The 20,086-nt window shown below is 42.4% G+C and overlaps 1 protein-coding gene across 1 annotated transcript in view; it reads right to left on the bottom strand.

Moving 5' to 3' along the window:
* The window catches only part of SCFD2 (sec1 family domain containing 2), a 193,692-nt gene that overhangs the window by 102,692 nt on the left and 70,914 nt on the right, over nt 1-20,086 (bottom strand). Inside the window, exon 5 of the mRNA XM_084285891.1 lies at nt 2,686-2,935. Within this exon, the coding sequence (XP_084142017.1) occupies nt 2,686-2,935 (250 nt within the window). The remainder of the gene's footprint in view (nt 1-2,685; nt 2,936-20,086) is intronic.

Below are 20,086 nucleotides of genomic sequence, written 5' to 3'. Positions count from 1 at the left end.
ATAAAAGCTTGGAAACTACCAAAGGGGTATTCCTAGAAATTCCATTTTGTAAATCCCTCCCCAAGACAATCCTTATTTTTGGTCATGACAACAAGTTTTAATATGCTTTTTTGCTCTTTTATGTATATGTCAGAAGAACTGTCATTCTAAATCAGATGTAAAAACAAAGAATGCTGATAAACGGCAGAGGCATGACAGCAAGGAGCAATACTGTCATCTACATGTGCAAAAAGCACAGATGTGGTTTTGCTAAACACAGATACAGAAATTGAAGGTTGCAAGGATCCTGGCTCTGTGTTATGCAGTTAACCTTGTGTAACAATGATGTGCTTGGCTTTAACCATCCATTAAGATTTTAAAGTGGCTCTGGCTGGGATGGAGTTAAATGCCTTCACAGCAGCAGTGAAGACACGGTACCACGTTTTGTATTTGTGGTTAAAACAGTATTGATAACACAGGAATGTTTTGGCTATAGTCATAACATGCTCGCATAGTGTCAAGGCTTTCTCTCTTTTCCCCAGTCTGCCTCCTCAACAGTAGGCCAGGGTGGGCAAAAAGTTGGATTGCACACAGCTGCCACAAACCTGAGCTGGCCAATGATATACTCTATGCCATATAATGTCATGATCAGCAATGAAAATTGGGGTAGAAGACAACAACAGGGTTTTAGCTCCTGAAGTGGCCACAGGTTGGAAACTGGCTGGGCATCAGTCTGTTTGTGGGAGGTGGTGAGTGACTGCCTTTATTTCACTTGTTCTTTTTCCTTTCTTTTCCTTCACCTATTGAACTGTCTTTATCTTGACCTGCAAGTTTTTTCTTGCGGCAAGTTCCTGCTGTCTTCTCATGTCATCCTGCTTGGGGGTAAGGGGAGGAAGAGTGAGCGGCTGGGTGGGTGCTTGGCTGCTGACTGAAGTCAACTCACCATAAATACTTCAAAACAATGAAATAACCCTTCTGTTCTCCAACATTGAAACTTTCCAAAGCAGCTCATGCAAATCACAAGTTTGATAAACTTGAAGGTTCATAATCCCATATCCCACATTGCAGAAAAAATACTTATAAGAAGGTGAATATTGTACTTCAGTCCTCATGCTTCTAACAGTCCATCAACTGAGTAAAAACAGAAGATTAATTTTATTTCATAAACTAAAGAAACTTTGCACTGAAACATTCATTCACCTGTTCATCTACACAGATGGTGAGTAAGAAAACCCAGATAATCATTTTTCTACTCAGGAAACATGCATATTGCAAATCAAACACAAAAGCATGTTCATCAAATTATGGAATTATTGACAGGTTATGTAAGATAACACAAGCACAGTGTGTATTTTGATGTCCGTCTGTGCTTGCAAATACATAAACTGAGACCACCACAGAGAACAAGAGAAGCCTCTATGTACATAGAAATGTGGCTTCTCTTTGGTATTGGACAGAAGTTTTAGAGATTTCAGATCCTCCCCCACTTAGGCGCAACAAACAGAAAAAAAATGTGATTCAAAACACTGAGGATCACAGGAAAAAAAGGCATAATATGAACATGGAGATTTAGAAATGAGGGGCTGGACTGCACCTTATCCTGTAGAAGACACCACTGAAGTTGCAATTGAAACACCAAGTTGGGCAGTACATATTGAAAATGAGGAGAGTAAAAGTAAAAAAAAAAAAAATATGAAAAACTGCCAGGCACAAATAGCTACAGACTGCACGCACCATGGCAAGATGATTAAAATAACAGCACAATGAAAATATGGCTGAAATGCCCATTCTGTGGTAGGAACCTTCTAACAAAATATTTTACACTCAAAGCAACAGCAGACCAGTCAGAGAACACCTGTACTGTGAAGCAGAAGCATCCACAGAGAATAATACCAGAATAACCAACAGCACTTTTATCCTACTGCCCTTGAGATTCTCCACTTAGGAAAATTCTTGGCAAAGGCTTTCAATGCTAAGCTCCTTACAACATTTTGATTTATATTTGTCTGCTCCATATCTCACAGGTGACCTGGTCAATGACCTGTTCACTGTTAGTAAACATTAAGAAAACCCACAGCAGGAAGAGAGATCTCTTCCGCCATTCAGATACGCCACCCTCGAGCCATAGCTCATTCATTTTAAGGAACTTTTTTAACAATATTTTTTTCTCACACGTGACATTGGTAGCAAGAGGTCAAGGCTTTCCTACTCTCTGAGTGCTCACCTAAAAAAAGGCTTAGTGTGCTATTTTTAAAGGCCAACATTCATGTCGTTTCAGCAAAAAGCTCAATGTTGGTTTTAGACATATTTCTTCTTTCATGCCAGACAGGCCAGACCCTAGTATTCACAAAACAACTGTGGTTCACTGAACACATTTCCAGAACTAATTTTGACTTTCCAAGGTCAACTTTACACTGATCAATGAAAGAAACCGTGGAAAAGATTACCTTAAGAAAACACACCAACTTAGCCAATCTCTAACAAAAAGGACAAACTGTAGAGCTTTCATCGGACTCAGCACTATTCAAGTACAGTCTGTCAGCATTTGGCATATGTGAACATGGGAGATGGAACAAATCTACAGGAAATCCTCATGCTTACTCACATACCCTCTGCACCACAGGCGAGTCAAGTTGCTTTTATACGCTCCTCCTAGTTCCCATGTTCATCGCCATCCAAGCTCTCACCACACAAGCAGAATCCTACCTGTTATTTTCTGCAGCAAAGGAGATGGCTCTGCTTCATCACAAATAGCCTTGGCTAGAGCCTTCTTCACTTCTTCTTCGGCTTTGTCCAGCTCTTTTCCACCTTTGATTTCTCCAACGACAGAATACATGTATACCAACAAGACAAGGAAGTCCTCACAGGTATAGTCATCTGGCATCCTCTCATTGTAAGGCTTGATCATCGTCAGTAACTGGTTCAGCACATTGGGCATTTCTGACTCTCCGATACTCTGCAAAACAGAAGGTGTAGGGCTCATCAGTTAGCACCTATTGCTCACCACATGCTGCAGTACAAAACTTGACATAGGATGTTCTGGAGACCAAACCAACAGGTTCAAAAAGGGACAGAAATTCTCAGATGACAGGTCTGTAACTGGACATTGGAAGGATTGGTGAGGGATGCATCCTGCAACATTCCTCGTGTAAGAGGCTTAGATGCTGGGAAGGTGCAAGGGGAATGGACAGCAAAAAAAGTCCAGATTTGTGTGTATACTCCCTAAATAGCATCGGCTATCACCACTGTCAAGAGTATATGGCCCAGAAGGACCAGTAGCACCCAGAGGAAGAGACACAGAAGCACCCAACGTGAGGCATCCAGACCACGCTTGATCCTGCTGCTAAAGGCAGGGGATGACAGAAGTGGGCCTTAGTGCTTGGTCTGCAGCATAGACTCAAACTACCCCATATTTCAAGGATTGCAAGGATTGTACACACAAAAAATGTTATTTAAACCACAAGAGGGAATGTTGCTTAGATATAGAGCCAACATCAACAGCTAGCCAGGATTAGGCCCACCTGTGCAGTAGTAATCTGTGTCCTTACATGTACTTTTGGAAAGTCTCTAGCCACACATTCCCAAATTTTTCCCCTGCTGAACTCCTGCCCCATGCAGCATACAGAGTAGGCAGTGCTCATTTAATGAAACACTGATCAATATTTGCATTCTCATTTGTCTTGGGCTTATTTGCTGCTCAGATGAACAAATTCCTTAGTTTCTTGCAAGTTTTTTCCTAGGCACTCCCAGTATCAGCATATTAGCACTTAAAAAGCTGTTAATGATTAGATCTTCTCCATGTACCAGCAGGATGAGAGAACTGGAGCATCACTCTTTTTTTCTTTTTAGTATGGATAAAAATGGCAAAGCCCAAGGTCAAACATGTCTTCTACGTTTTGGGCCTCTTCCTTGGCCTTTGTACTTGAGCAGAGTTCAAAGCCCAGCTCCCACGGACTTCAGTTGCTAGTGGGAGCTCTCGGCACGTCTGCAAACCTGACCCTGTGCTTTCAGGTCAGAGACCCAGAAAATTAGAAACAGAGAGAACCACCCGTGAAGTGCGTGGTTTAAGTGATTGGCATGGCTTCTTAGAGGATCTCTACAACAGGAGCAAGGACAGGCTGTCTTTCTCCAGGGCAGCGATCACCTGCCTTGCGTGTGCTCTTCACCCTCTGCCCCCTTTGCAGCACATTTGCCAGCTTCTGCTGCTGTCGCAGGGGTCCCTCCCACCGAAAAAGCCTCCGTTGTAGGTAGGTCAGATTCATTCCCACAGCACATCCAGGCTGTCAGGTGAAAAAGGCAAAGGTTATGTGGAAGTGGGGAGCAGGAGGCTAAAAGATCATCGTAATGTGCTTGTGAGATGAAGGCTGGCAGAGAAAAGGAGGGGAAATCTGCGAGTATGCTGACATTTCCTAGGCCCTCAGGGGGCAGCGGTGACCTGGCAGACCCCAGAGGTCTCCTGCAACGCCACCCTCTGCACCCTGCCCCTCACCCTGCGATCAGCAAGCAGCTCCCTATGAAAACGTGGGGATTGATTCAAGCGTGAAGGGAAATATCAAATGTCCTATTAGCCAAAGGGTCTAGATAGCAAGCAGCTATTCCTGGTTGCTACTGCGCTGACTTCAAACAGCCCAGTCACGGTAAACAGGCACCACAGCCAATACCATGTACTTTAAATTGATTCACTGAAAGCAAGAAAACCCACACAAACAAACCACCAAACGAAACCAAACAGAGAGGAATACAGGTTCATACAACAACAAAATCATGCAATTGCCTTTAACTGCATACATAACTTCAGCTCTAAGCTGGTCAGGGACTTCAGAACCTAACCCTGCGTGCACAAAGGGGAAGTTTTGTCCCCTGCCATATTCCATGCAATTTTTCAGGGGATCCTGGCCTCGGCTCTATTTTGTTTTCTCTGTTCTTTGACAAACCCAGAACACTAAAAGGCATCTCATAAACTCATTTTTTTTACTTACATTGGTTCTTTACAGATTTCAGTCATAGAGAAAGCAGGAATTAGGCTCTCAAAACCCCTTTTTTGTGCTGCTGGTGCTATAGGAAACACTTCTGCTAGCTTTGGGACCCACCCTGTTCCTGTCATGGATACACGTTTTGCCACGGACCAACCTTTCTAGGGACTTTAATGTGGTCAAATGTCACGATGCCATTCGAACACATACCTTAGAGAAAAATTTTCTAACAACCCGCATGCTAAACCTAACGCTAAGTGCCACTTTGGACGTGAAGCAGTATAATACAAAGCTCCAGCAGTCAAAACATTTGGGAACAAAAAAAGAACATTTAGAAATTCAGGAGGCTTGGCACCACGTGTGTGTTCGGGAAGGGAGAGTTAAGTCACACATAGAGCAAGTGCCAGCTCTGCTCTGCCCAGCAAGCCAGTCTGCTGCGTTTGGTGCTGGGCTGGCACAGGCCGGAAGCCAGGCCACCCTCATGGCAAGGCTGTTGGTTCCTCCATTTCAGCATAACCCTGCCTCAGTTTAATCAAACCTGATCTCTCCATTAAAAATGATGCATTTGGACACATAAGTTCTCAACTGTCTGCTCTTGTGATCGATTTCAGATCATGCAGAAGCCAAAATGTGAAAAGACAAAACAAGTACGCAACTACTTGGAGGAAACCACTTGCAGCAAACAAAAGCCCAACCAGATATAAAACGCCAAGAACTGAAAATTAACCTACAGCTGGAGCTATTCTGGAATAGATAGCAAACTTCAATCTATATCAATCTACATTTCAAGTAGCGGCAAGCCCTGTGTCACGTATTACTTACCATCACCTACAGGCACATCATCTGTTCCCTCTCTGCCCCCTCAACACACAAACCCCCTACTTCACCCCATCTCTGGATATCTCTTAGCAAACTCCTGCAACACCAAAGACAAGTTCTTGAAAAGGATACGCTCTGTTTTGCACACCCAAATTACCCAAATGCACAGAGAAGGCCCATGGTCATACAAGCCAGCCCACTTCCAGCTCCTGATCGAGGAGCTGGTAGCTCCGGCAAGCACACGTGTTCAGCATCTCAGGCAAACTTTCAAACATACACGATAAAAAAAGATTTGGGTCTAAACTTTCGGGATGATTTACTAAGGGGAAGGCTACAACTCAACAACTTAAAGTAACAATTGCCACCTCTTATCTTCAAAGGAAAAATGAAAGAAAAAGAAATTAAGGAGCTATAATAAGCTGTTAACTTCAGAGCGCACAGAGGGTCTTTCTGGGGTATGAACTTCTCCGGAATGTTTTTTCCTTATCTCTTGGGAAATGGTGCTACAGAGGACTTCAAATACAATTGCCAAGTTTAATAGGCTATTTTGTACAAACAGGCCACTTGGACTGGAGCACGCACGAAAAAAAAAAGGGACTCGCAACCTTGCTGCAGAGCACAGCTCCGCAGGGAGCTGGGAAATCTGCCTCCACCAAAACCCCCTGGCAGATCGTCCTTCTCTGGCCACCTCTGATGATGGAGGTGCTCCCTGCACCGTGGAACCATCAATCAATTACCCTGATTGAACAACCCTAAAGCGCAAGGTTTAAAAATGTAACTACCCATGACCCAAATTTCCTGCTGGTTATGTTGGCCTCAGGTTAGCCCCATTTGTCTATCATCAAGGGAGCCAATAAAAATAAGAGAAACAGGTCAATTCGGAGCTTTCCAAAGGCTGTATAAAAACATTAACACCGCCTAATTCAGTCAGCTAAGGCCCAAGCTCTAACGCCTTCTGTTCAGTTGCATTGTTTGGACGTTTTAATGCTATAATCATGTACTCTTCAGAATCCAGGGAGAGTCGGAGATAGATTTCTGTTGTTTTCCATGTCTGTCCTCCACCCTCCTTAGTTATTTATTTTTATAACTTAAGCCGTGTAATAATTTGCTATCCCTAAGGGTAAATGAACTGACGTCAGCTTGCTGATTTTTGCAAAAGGCCTGAGTTTTGGCAGACGGGACAATAGCAAAGAAAGCACAAAAATAATTTTTCAGTGTTTAAACAGTGAATGTGGTATTGCTCTTCAAAATTGACATTTAAAATGTGATTTAAAGGATTGACAGGAATTAAGAGGAAGTGCAATAAACTCGGTTTTGCATTTCTGTGAAGGCTTTACTTTGAGTATGAATCTAAAGCAGTATGTATCACTGGACATCTTTAACACAACAGAAAACAGAGGAGGAAGAAGAGAAGAGGAGGGTCAGAGTTTACTTGAATTAACACGTGTCCCTGACAAAACTGAGAAGAGAACTGAGGCACCGTAATCCCTTCCCATCCAGCCCACTGTCTTCAACACATCATTAAAAAAATTAAAGCAAAGATCAACTTCAAGCAAGTAGAATTTATTTTCTTTTAAAATCCAGGAGGTTGGAGGAGATAAATCTTCAGAGACTACTTCATTATGTAAATATTCTAGTGGCTTTCAGTTTAGGAAGCAAAACATTTTCAGCTCCTTTAGAGGTCACACGAGTTAACAGACTTTTTTGGAACATGAACCACAGGGCCTTAAAACAGCAAAGAATCTATCTGAGTAAAAAATAAAAAACAACCCCCAAACCCAGCTGTATTTAAAACCAGCAGAAGGATCAGTGGAAACTCTTGGCTCATTTACTGCCCCGTGCTTCTGGAACGCCCTGTGCAGGAGCTGGCCCCGAGGCATCGTATTCCAGCTTTGCAACGTGTACAGCAGACATTAAACAACTTTTTTTTTTTTCTTCTTCAGGGAAGGCTTAGACCATCCTACCTCATGTCCCTGCAGATCCACTCAGATCTCATGTAGATGTCTGACCTATTCAGTAAAAGCTGCTGGTATTGATAATTTAGGACAGAAAACAGGGCTCATGGGTTGTGTGATATGCAGCTTTCTAATGTTGGTGTACCAGATTTGTAATGTTTTACCTGGGTTTGACTTTCTGTGTGTTGGGATTTTGGCTTGCAGAGCATTAGCCCCGTGCTATCTGCATGAAGACAGACCTGGGTGAATATTCTGGCTGTTAAAAGTGACAGCACCAGAGGACCAGATGGGTATGCAAAAACAGCTCAGGTCCTTTGATGGGAAGAGCTCTCTGCAGCAGTAATCATGTTAGTAAAATCCAGAGATGCTGCCAAGCTAAGGAGTTGCTGCCTTCAGTACTTAGCTGCTGTAACTCAGAAGCTGCAGTTTGTTACTCGCCGTTGTAGGAGGTCAGTCACCTCAGATTCGGGTTCAGCTGCACGTAATTCCTGTATGGATGAGAAGATGTCTGTGCTCCCTACTCCCATTAAAACAATCATTTCAGTTATTTCTTTTTCATAAAATGGTCTGTGGGTGACCGGTAATTTGACACAATAAATCAGCACACATGATCTTCCCATGCAAATTATGTTTTTCCATGGAAAGCTCTAGAAATCATCATAATTCTTGACTTAAGTAGGTTTTGATAAAAATGTACCCTCTGCTTTCTCTTTAAATATTTGTAGGGTATGACTGAAGAATAACCAACGCACAACATAACACAAAAAATGAAGATCTTTAAAGTCAATCTGTCCATGTCAAAAAACACAGCATAAAATAACAGGCTGCCTATTTAAGAAGAGGACACAATCATTTTGATAACTGAGGTATACAGTGGCTGTACACTTCTTTTCACAGGAAGTGAGTTGGGATGCCAGGAAAGTTTTAGTCTCAAACTTATGTTTACAGCAAGGGAAGGCTGACCAAGTTTTGCCTTTCAGGGTGAAGGAGCAAGCTTCAGCCCTAGAGGAAGGCTGATGAAGCATCCAGTGAACTCTCAAGCAGCTTCAGAGCGGAGGTGTGGGATGCTGCCAGTAAAGGCCACTTCCAGTAAAAACATAAAAAATAAAACTAAGTCATTAAAGACTGGGAGAAAGATCACATTCCTTTTTGTTGGGGACCAAATCAGGTTTAAGACTTGCCTCTGTCAATACCAAGTGACTTGCATCTTCCTCGAATGGCAGCCTCTGTCTAGTCACTCAACAGATGACAGAAAAATCCACCAAGAATGCAAATAAAGAGGAAAACAGTTGAGAAAAATAAGAACTAAACTAACAGTGAGAGACACAGGAAATGGTAAAAAAGCATCAAGGGCTTGTCTCCTCTGTCACTATTCTTAAAGACTTCTCTGTCTTTAATGAAATGTTCCTACAGAGCCAATTCTACCTCCTGTCCCTTCCCTGCCCTTACCACCCACCCTAGGATCTACGTTCTCAAAACTGCAGCGACAATTTCCAGGCAGTCATATTAGACAGAGTCTTAAAATTCTAATGTAAACGAATAAAAACAAATAAAAGAAAACCAGTAAGCTCTTCAAAAGCTATTTTTAACCTGGCCCACGCTGCCAAAGACACGGATTCACATTTATCCTACGCACACACTCTCCCAATTCTCTTTCATTCTTGTCTTCCGCCTGCCACAACAGCCTCTTCCCTTTGTGTCAGCTGAAGTGTTTCTGTGACAGTGCATGAAAACAGAACGTTTTGCCCAGGCCAGTCCTCTGATCTGGTTTACTGCTTGGCCACAGACACACTTCCACCAGCCACGAAGGCCAAGCACTAGACTGCTTCCTCATGCAACAGCGCTGGCTTAAAGCCTACATGGAGCTTCGGTTTGCCAAGAGATATAAAAGAAAATTATATAAATTATCACCTGCTCTTTGGATGACTTCTTCAGTACCCTGCCATATGGCCAGATTCTTACTTGGTGTCTATCAGTTAGCACCAGAGGCATCAGCAGTTCTTGGCCAATTTATACCTGCTGAATAGCTGTAGATGATGTTAGCATTCGCTCCAAAACAAAGTGATGAGTCAAAGGCAAGACAAATTAACTTACAACATAAAGCTTTTACAAAGCTTTGCAAGCTCTTCTGGTCAGAGATTTTTTTTAACATGTGTCTTGCGTAATTCCAAAAACATGCCACTGACATTTAACAGCTAGTATGTGATAACACCAAAAATATTTTAAACAAGCTGTTCAAGCCGTATGATTTGAAAAACAAAACAAAACAATAGAAAAGCCCAGAAGAGTTCTTTCAGCCAACAACTCCCTAGACCACAATCATGACCTAAGCAAATGGTTTCCACCTATATACCATAGCCAAAGAAGCATATTCCACTATATTTCTTTAGCCAAGTCTCCTTAAGACATAAAAAGAAATTGTATTTTGAACAATAAAATTAAATTTTCCTCTTACTACCTTTCCACCTTCCTCCTGTCTTTACTGAGCACCACAAGTGCTTAGTAGAAATTTCCCATTTTCACAAATCTTGCAACTTCTTCAGCCTTTTTTTTTGTCTTGTGTTACAACAGGCAGACTCCGTTGCTGATTACTGTGTCAGAATTGTACGACTTAAACATGCGTTTTGAGGAAAATCAAATGCCATCACAGAGCTTCTAATAAACCCATTGATATCTCATCTTCCACAGTAGAGAAATCACCTCATCCCTGGAAGCTATGCTGTCTGGCGATGTATCATTACATCATAAAGTCCATTTTTTCTGTCTCTGGTTGGAAATCATCAAAGTCTACAGCTGTGTTAAGATAATTTAATGGATTCATGGGGGCTCCGCAACAGTATGCTGAAAAAAAATGATAATAAGTCTGGATTTTATTAGAGAAAGATCTTTAAGCATAAGGACAATTTTACTTGAATCGCTGCATGTTTGACATAAGAGACTCATCAAAAAATTTAAAAGGGAAAACTTCCAACCCACTCAGTCAAAAGCTTTTAGCTCTGATGGCTTCTACAGACATATTCAGTATAAACATGAATCAGCACAGTGAAAACTGTGTCAGAAGAATGAAAAAGCAGTGTGTGCCCAGTCAGTATAAAATACGCGTCAGAGAAAGATCTCGGTGCTATGCATGTCGGGTGTGTGTGTGTGTTTTTGGGGTTGTTTGTTTTTCTAAGTCTTGGAATAGTGGGAAAAATGCCAGAAGATGGTAGGGGTTCAGTGCTGAGAAAAGGGCAGGGGGATAACAAAATATTCCTGGAGGTTGAAACTCACATCACCTTTGAAGAGAACAATGGGAAAGCATTCAGACAGTACAAACTGAAGGATAAGAATCCACAGGGACGGAAAACAAATAAATGGGGAATAAATCAAGCAAAATACAGTGCAACCAAATCAGTTGTTCAACAGAACAGAATGTTTCTGCAGAAGAAAAGGTTTCTGCCCTGGAAAATGGTTACTGAAAAAGATTTGAGGGCTGCTCTGGACAAAGAAAAGAATGTGAAACCCTGTTCGAATCACCAGCTAGAAACCTTAAGGCTAGAAAAAAGGATAACCCAGGGGATATAAAAGGGCTAAAAAATCCTGAGTTGACTTGAGAAGGGAGGTAGGGATTGGCTGCTTGCTCTGTTCCAACGCAGGAACTAAGGGGCAATAAATGAGGCTGGTAAGAACCAGCAAAAGCCAGTCCGAATGGAGGTAGTTCTGCATGCAATTCGCTGAAATGTGCAACTCCTTGCCAGAGTTTGTTGCACTGCTAAACTTTTACGTGGGTTCAGAAAGAATACGGGAAAACTCCCAGAGGAAAATAATTCTGTCAAATGTTAGTAAATATGCAAAAACCCACATCTGTTCCAGAGCTCCAAATGGTTGAGCCTCGGAGAGTATCACATAACCTTGTCCTCTTTTGCCTATCTTCTGCAGGCAGCTGCTTTTGAATATAGTAAGAAAAAGCCAAGTAGCTCAGCTACATCTTTGATCCAGAACTGACATAGCGAGCTCAAAGCCATGGCAAAAGGACTAATAAAACCATGAAGCACAGCATAACCAAGAGAGTACCAAAAGTAGGGGAGCAGCTTTATTCCAGTATGTGGCACTGCCAGGAGTAATTTTGATATAGTGCCTGGTGCCAGCGCATACATTTCAAAGAAGCTATGGAAAAGCAGAGATAATATCAAAGAGAGCTACAGAACAACTACAGGAATGAATTTCTCTGGAGGGAGAGCTGCCTTATCAAAAGGAAGAATTACATCTTCAGTTTACGTAAAACTCTTCAGACAGAAGAAAATTTCAGAGTACGAGGGAACTCTTTAAACTAGACAAAAAAAAAAGGCACGGGAGAAACAACAGATGCTGAAACCATGATTTTTCAATTCTTAAGTTTGTGGAGGACCTCTAAGTGGTGCGCATATTTCGGAAAGTCTTTGGAGGGTTAATGAACAGAAGACAAGCAGCAAACACAAACTCAGTGGTCTCACGCAATAAAACACTATGCATTAAATGCATCTCGTGAATAAACCATAAACTCCTTGGCACAGTACTTAATAGCAGTGAAAAGAATTGTGGGCTGTGAGGGAAAAATAATTTTGAAATAGCAGAAAGGATAAGGTAATACATACAGAAATGCTGGACATGCTGTGAGGGCTGTCAGAGCAATAAATTATAAAAAGAGACTGCTTGACAGCCAAAATAACCCCATCTTGTGCCACAGCCTTGCCTTCTGAGGCACCTCTTCTCTCTCAGCCCTTTGTTCTTTGTATCATCTTTCACTCCTACGCCAGGCTAACTTCAGATGTTTCACAACTCCTCAGGGAAGCCTCCACACTTCTGGTGACGGGCCTGTCTGTGGTGGACACTGGTACCAGAAACGAAAAAATGAGATTGCCTGGGACAAAGATAACACAGGAAAACACATCTATTTCACATCTATTGTGAAAAACACACGGGATTTTGGAGCCTACATTACTGACTGGGCTCCTTTGAAGGAAATCTGTTTTCATATTGCTGTAGACTTTTTGATTGTTAGCGTTTTAACTCACCATCTTTTTTTCTTTTTTTCTTTTTTTTAAACGAATCCAGTCAAATTCTGCCCAGAGAAGTTTCCTATTAGCAGACAATCACGACATCTATCATATATTACCGCAAGCATCAATAGCTAGTCAGATTGTGCCAAAGCATCAGACGAATCACAATTCCAACCAAGTTATGGCCAAGCACATACCTGAGAGCTTTCAGCTGAGAAACGATAGTACTCCAATTACATGTTGAATAAAGGTACTATTTTGGCCAAAACACATCCCATTTCACAGTAGCCCTGGAATCCAACTTTTTATTGACAATTTCAGTGGAAATGGATGTAGATCTGAGCAGAGCATTCTCTCCCTCCATCCCTTTTGTTTCTTTCCTTTTCTTACAAAACACTGTGAGAAACTTGGGGAGAAGCTATCATAAAATAAACATACCTGCCAGAAACTACTGGAAATTACCAAAATGTTAGGCATTGAAACTCATTGAGAGTCAAGAAGCTTGATGGCCATGTAAAACAGCAACTTATATGAGATGATCATATGAGACCAGATGCTGGATCACACGCTACTGCATTTTCCAGATAGGAATTCAAACACCAGCTAACTTCACCATATTTTACATTGTCTGTAAAAGATTTTGTATTTGGTATGCAGATAGACAGAGACAGAATATGTGACATAAACCACAAAGCAAAATATGTGAATGTGGGAGATTTTGCACATGAGAAAGCTCCAGCGCTCCGCCTGCACGCCCCGCTCAGCCCACAGGAAGGAGACAGAACGGCAGCACAAAGACATGCGAAGGCAGATTATCAGTCCACTGCAGGGCACCGAGGCTGTTAATCAGTACAGTAAATGTTATCACAATAGACTACTGACATTTCTAGCCCTTGTACAAGGCTCGCCGTGCTTTAAACAGGATTCGGGCTTTCATGGTGATTAAAGGCAGATGTCCCGCGCATGAGTAAGTTTGTAAGTTATGAGCCTCCCTGTCCATTTTTGTGTGTGGAAGGAATCTGTCATAACAGGACATCTTCACTGGAGGATGCTCACTATGGTTTGATTTGTACAAGGAAGAGCTTTTTCTTTCCCTTTTTCAGAATGGGAAAATGAAACAAGCATAGAGTGTGCAGCTGTGTCTCAGCCTATAAAATGTATCAGATTCAAGCCCTAATTCTCCTCTCCAGTTTTCCACTGCCATTAAAAAGTAGTCAGATTGTCATCCAGAGAGCAGCAGATGGCAGAAACAACAGTGACATGTCAGAGTATGGATGTACATTTCTTCCTTTCTTGCATACAAGAGCAGCACCCTCAATAACTACTGATTATACATTAAGTATGAAACATCAAGCGAAATCCAGGCATAGATAAAATGGTGATTATTTTTCCAATGACATACTGTTACAGTGAAAAAATTCTGAAATCCCATTCTTTTGTTAACTTTCTCATCCCATCGTAGAAGTCTCCTCCGCCCCCAGAGGCCAACAGCTCCCCCTCTTTAAGCAAAGTTTAACTGTACTACATAAAAGCCACTCTTTCAGCCCTTTAATTCAGCAGAAATCCTCAAGGATGGTATCCATGCGCAGTGGTGAACAGATTGCACGCCCAGGGCTGGGCATGCCTGTGCATGGTTATATGACCTTCTAGCATGCTGGTTATTAGAAAGAATGCCCAACATCTGAATTTCTGTCATGCTGCTCCATGCTACATGGCCCTCTCCTCAGCTGGCAGGCAGCTGCAGTGCCTTTGTGGCTGGCTCCTTGCTCTGCATGGAGAAGACATTGGGCTGCTCTCCCCTTCTGCCAGCTGCAAGAGCCACATGAGGGGCATCCTGGCTGCCAGAGATGGCTCCTGCCACAGCTCCTCCCCATCGTTCCTCCAGCATGAGCTACAAGCAGAAAAGTGATCTTGGCTTTTTGGGATCTCCCTCCTACTTGGCCGAGCGCCTGAGTCAGTGTAACTCCCTCCTGATATCACATTTTTGCAAAGGGAGCTGACTGGCGAGCTGGACATCTGGTCCCAATATCCAAAAAAACTTAAATCATGCATGTCATTCCAAACATTTAAGGACTTTAGATGTTTTCGGTTACTTTTGTATGTACTTCCTAGTTGCTTCATGTAGGAAGGATTCCTTAAATTTCTCTCTGAAGCTCTGGGGAGATGCATATCAAGTGCCATTTTAACTAGGAAAACAACAGCCTTAAAGATAAGCCTGCATGTGTCCTAAACTATCTTTATATTAACTATTTATTTTAATTATGCAAGGAGAATATTAAGATGTGCTGAGTTATAATGCTTATAATTCAGACTTAATAAATCCGGTAGGAGAGGAAGGAAGCATGGCCCAGGAGCCCAGCACCAGGCTGCCACTCAGAAGACCAGTGCTCACCTCCAGGTACACTGAGGTACACTGAGGTCCTGAGGTACACTGGTGGCAATGCAGCCCAGGCACAGCTTGAGCCTGCTGTAACCACTTAGCTGGCACATCCGCAGCATTCAAGCTGCTGGTATGGGTTTGTTTGGCTACCTCACAGTCTCTGTTGCACAAATCTCTTGCAAGAGTGAAAATGGAGCATGTCAATGTAATTTCTATTGTTCTTATCTGGTGCCCCACACCTCAAGCTGGAGTGCTTCCAAGTGTTGCTGCGCACAGCTCGTCCCCCTGCATAGCCATCCCACTGTAGCAGCAGAAAAACGCTAATTTCTTTTTTGGCAGCTACTAGAAAATTCTTCTCCCCTTCCACAGTACAGAAAGCTCCCGATTCTCTAACAGGCCCTCTTTCAGACCACTCACAGGACAGGAGAATCAGACATTCGGGGTGTAAGTGATATCCCATATGGAGATGCACAGCAGCAAAAGGGAAGAGGCATGAGAAACTACAGTCTGAATGAGAGAATCCAGAGGATCTTGGTTATATATTACAACTCACAAAATACTTTAAGTCATTTATCTGAGACTTGGATCCTATTTTGGAAGGCAGAATAGTATTACAAAGCTCCCTTAGACACTGTTTATTAACATCAAAATGAAATATGAAAAGTACTTTCTGTTAAATCCAGGATCTGGATGACTGTCATGACATGTACCCTAAATAAACAAAGTAAAATGGTATTACAATAGCTAGAAATAAAATTGTGTGCTACTATTAAAAATAAAAATAGATATTTACTACAGTAATGTATGTTTAATCCTTCTAAATATAAACTTTCAAAACTAACATCGTCACATTAAGCTACTCCCAAACACTACAATGCGAGTAGCTGCTCCAGTCCTCAGCTGGGAGACCCCCCCATCTAAAGCCAGTCTCTCAGTTTTACTGGGGCAAACACTCAGCCCTTTATCACAGGCTGCTCGGTTGGTCCTCGCAAAGACCCCCAAAGCCATGGGATTTCTATGTGACCATTTAAGAACTGCACCATCCGCTGGGAAAGGCAGGTGGGGAGAAGATAAATCTAGCCAGGGTTTTTTCTCTTTCTGACTTCACTTTTCTTTTTTAGACTTATCACAACAGAAAAAATAAACCAGTCTCAGGACAATCGTTCCTCCTGTCTCCAAATAACTTCCCTCCATCACCTCGGCCATCGGCACTTTGGTCAGACCCAAACAAATTACAAGTTGGTGGTCTCGCTGTTCCACCCCGAGCTGTGCTTTAATTAGTCGGAGCACTGACAAAAGATGATTGCAAAAACATTGGCCAATCTTCAAACACGAGTACACGCTGTCCGCTTTATTCCCAATGAAAAAGCTCTTAAAGAGATTTCGATGCAGATCTGCCTCCCGCTCGCAGCCCACGTCTGTAATGTTTATGTAAGTGGGGGATATAAATCTTTTTCAAATGAACCCCGCAGTTTTTAAACCAGCCTTGTTATAAACTGCCTGTTTCCGTTTTGCCTGCCTAAGCAAGCAACGCCGAGCCTACTCGGGGATAGACTGGAACTAATTTAAGGTTTAATCCCCGTCCTCCCAGCTTTTACTGGTGGGTTTTACACAGAGGGCTGCTGCTGCCTTTAACAATGATTCATGCGATAAGTGGGGCTTGATTTGTTTTGCTCCACGTCGGAAAACATGCAAGAGAAATGCCACCAAAATAAGTTAAAAAAAAATAAAAAATAATGAAAGTTTAACAGAGAAGCTGTTTCCCCATGCTTAGTGGTGAATTTATGAGTGAGTTTTTAGCTTGCTTTATGCAAAATAAAATCAAACATGCCCGTAGACCTCTGCAATTTGGCTGGGAGGGAGCCAGGAGGCAGCCATCCCCTTGCACTGACAGAGCGGGCAGCGGGGCTGATGCCCGCTCTCACACACAGCAGGAATGAAACCAGCCCTTTATATGCCCGGCCTGCAGCGTGCCCCTGCTCTCCCGGACCCATCCCAGCCTCCAGGCTGCCTGGGGGCTGCGGGGAGGGCCAGGGGGCCACGCCCTTGCCAGCCCCGGTGCTAGGCCCGGTGCCAGGCCCGACATGGCGGCCCGGCCCCTGCAGGTGGCAGCGTTGCCACAGCGGGGCAGAGCCGCAGGCCCGGGCTGTGCCAGCCCGCAGCCCCATCAGGGTTTCTGCTGCCCGCTTCTGCCTGCCCTGTTCCTTCTCTCGTAACTCTCAGGAGAGAAAACACACTCGGCTGATCCCAAGACTGAAAAAGCGACGGCATTTATATCTATATAAATGTTTATTTTTACAGTATGTGGCTGAATTACCGATGCGGAGGCCATAGATAGTATTTTGCAATCATCTTCTTAACGCAGAGAATTCCTCGCTCATTTACATAAACCAGATGTTGCCCTGACAAAACAAATTCCTCAAGGAAAAAAACAGAAGTCGCTATGTACTCCATGTCTGAAATGAAAGATGATCCGAATATGCTGCATGAATGTTCCATTAGCCACCGAAGGCAAACATATACATTAAGCGCAGCAGCTTTCTTCTATTTAGCAGAACTTTGTTGGGGCTTAGGTGATCTTTGGCAGAAGCGTTAGAAAGGGAAAATGAAGCTACGGAGATTATATCCCCTGCCTTCGATGGCTTTCACTCCCTTTGGACAAGCCAACTCACTTTCTTTGCCAGATCTGGATGCTCAGACCGAGTGGACAAGCACTCCAGGAACAGTGATTTGTGTTCCTCATTCCTGCAGCAGAATCAGCTCCTGGCATCCTTCCCCCAGTACCTGATTCCCTGAGGATCATGAGAGGAACAAGAAGAGTGGCTCATTAAAGTTCTGTGGTCTTTTGCTAGGCAAACTGAAGGACGCTGGGAATACTATTTGCTGCCACCAAAAGAAAAAATGCAAACCAAAAGAGTTTCCTAAAATCTCATCTACCCTTAATTCTTACTGCTTTTACTGAAATAAAAACACCCCAGCTTGCTAAATCTCCAGATTTTTATAGTAACCAACAATATCTTATATTTAATCTAAAAAGTTGAATTCATGGAAGATGCCTGTGCTCATTATTTACCTTGTCTTCCAGAACATACCATGGGCTGCCAAATCTTCCCAAATACACAGATCCACTAACTTCTGGTGTGGAGCTATCAAAATCCTGGTAAGAAAGGCAAATCCTCATCTCAAATTGTACAGTCCAGCAACAAATTCACAGTAAGTGCAAAATGTTCAACCTGAGAGTAAACTATCAGGTAACTGAACAACCAAACAACCAATAATAATGAAAACACCAGGAAAAGTGTGGTAAAAGCTGAATTTCATGCCATTCTCTGCAAAGAGTGCAGGGACGGCCATGATATTCAAAATACGCTTTGAAGCCTCAACTCTGAATATGGAATCCAGAAAGCAAAGGCAACTTTGATGACAGCAAAGCCAGAACAATGACAGGAGTCACTTCACTTGGGAACTTTTTGGGACTATTGGGATGTCCAAACTTTTCCTGTATCCTGAGATCTAGCTCCTGGTGGAATCTGCAGGCATTGAACAGCTTTCCTCTGAAACTGTACAGCTTTTTTATTTTATACCTGCTTTTTCAGTTCAGGCTTGCAAATACTGAACTAACTGAAAACTAATCAAGAACTGGTCCTAAAGAATTACTTGGCTAGTTCTCATTCTTAACTTTGGACACAATTTAGCTACCAATCTCATTGAAAAATACCATGAAATAAGAAGACAAAGTTTTTAACTCTTGATTTCTAACCACTTGAGAAATTTATGGGGTTCCTTTAGGCAAATAGAATCGAAACATATCCTAGGACAACACATTACACCTCATCTTCTGCTATCTGTCCTTTAGAGGAACACTGTGGCCCTAAAAGAGCCCTATGATCCTAGTGCATGGCAGCAGTGTTTCCTCTCCTGAAAACAGCAAGGGACTGCCACAAAGCTTGCAATTGCCACATCCAAACACTTGTGTGTTGACCACTGGCAAGGCTCTCACAAACTACCATCAAAACCCCCACATCTACAAAACCTACACTAGGTGTCTCAAAATCCTCTGTACCTAAGTCCCCACTTTCTGGAAAGAATGATTACATAGACATGATCACATATAAAAGGATAAACACCTATCCACGTGCTGAGCCTCCTACCAATACGGGAAGAAAAATCAATGCGTACACTTGAAAAAATTTAAAATACCATTTCGGCTGCATCCCTCCTATACTGCAACCAGCAGTAAGCTCTCTAAAGATGTTCCTCCCAAATCACAAGTTCTCAGCTCACAAACTTCTTTCCACATAAAATAATGGGGCATTGTCATAGCTTTCTGTAATAGCTTTTAATAGCTTTTTTTCCCAAAACTGTATTATGTAAACAAATAAATCAATAGAATCAGCATGAGCAGTGCCTCATTTCAACACTAAATAACCATAGCAATTCTAAGTCAGCATTAATACCTTTTTTTTTAATTAAAGAATAAAAACTATCATGCTATCTATCTAAAACATCACTCATGTAGTTTGCTCCCAATGCTCAGCTGATTTTCAGCAAAGCTTCACTATAAACATCCAATATTATAGTGGATGGCTGAACCCAGGCCCACAGCTATGTAATTATATTCATTATTTTCATCTTAGAGAAAAGGCCAGACTGACAATACAGTGAAGCAAAAGCCCTTATCTACACAACTGATAAAGTAAGTATGCAAAAGCTCAAGAGGTTAGGGAATAGCCCAAGCTCCTTTCCTACTCAATCTCTGCCAATTTGGCATCAACTAGACCCCTAAGAACCAGACTGACATTCTCAACTTACTTCGTATGTGCCACTGAACAGCTAGGATGTAACAACGCCTCTTATTCAAGCACTGAATTTAAACCAAGAATGTAGAAGTACAAAATTTCCTTGCTTATTGCTTTTTGAAAAAAAAAAAAAAGGTTCAAACCAATTCTCCCAACCAAGGGT

Source organism: Netta rufina, assembly GCF_964035555.1.
Source record: "Netta rufina genome assembly, chromosome: 4".
Classification (NCBI taxonomy): Eukaryota; Metazoa; Chordata; class Aves; order Anseriformes; family Anatidae; genus Netta; species Netta rufina.
The sequence above is the reverse complement of the archived record's forward strand: the minus strand, read 5'-3'. Positions and strand labels throughout refer to the sequence as shown.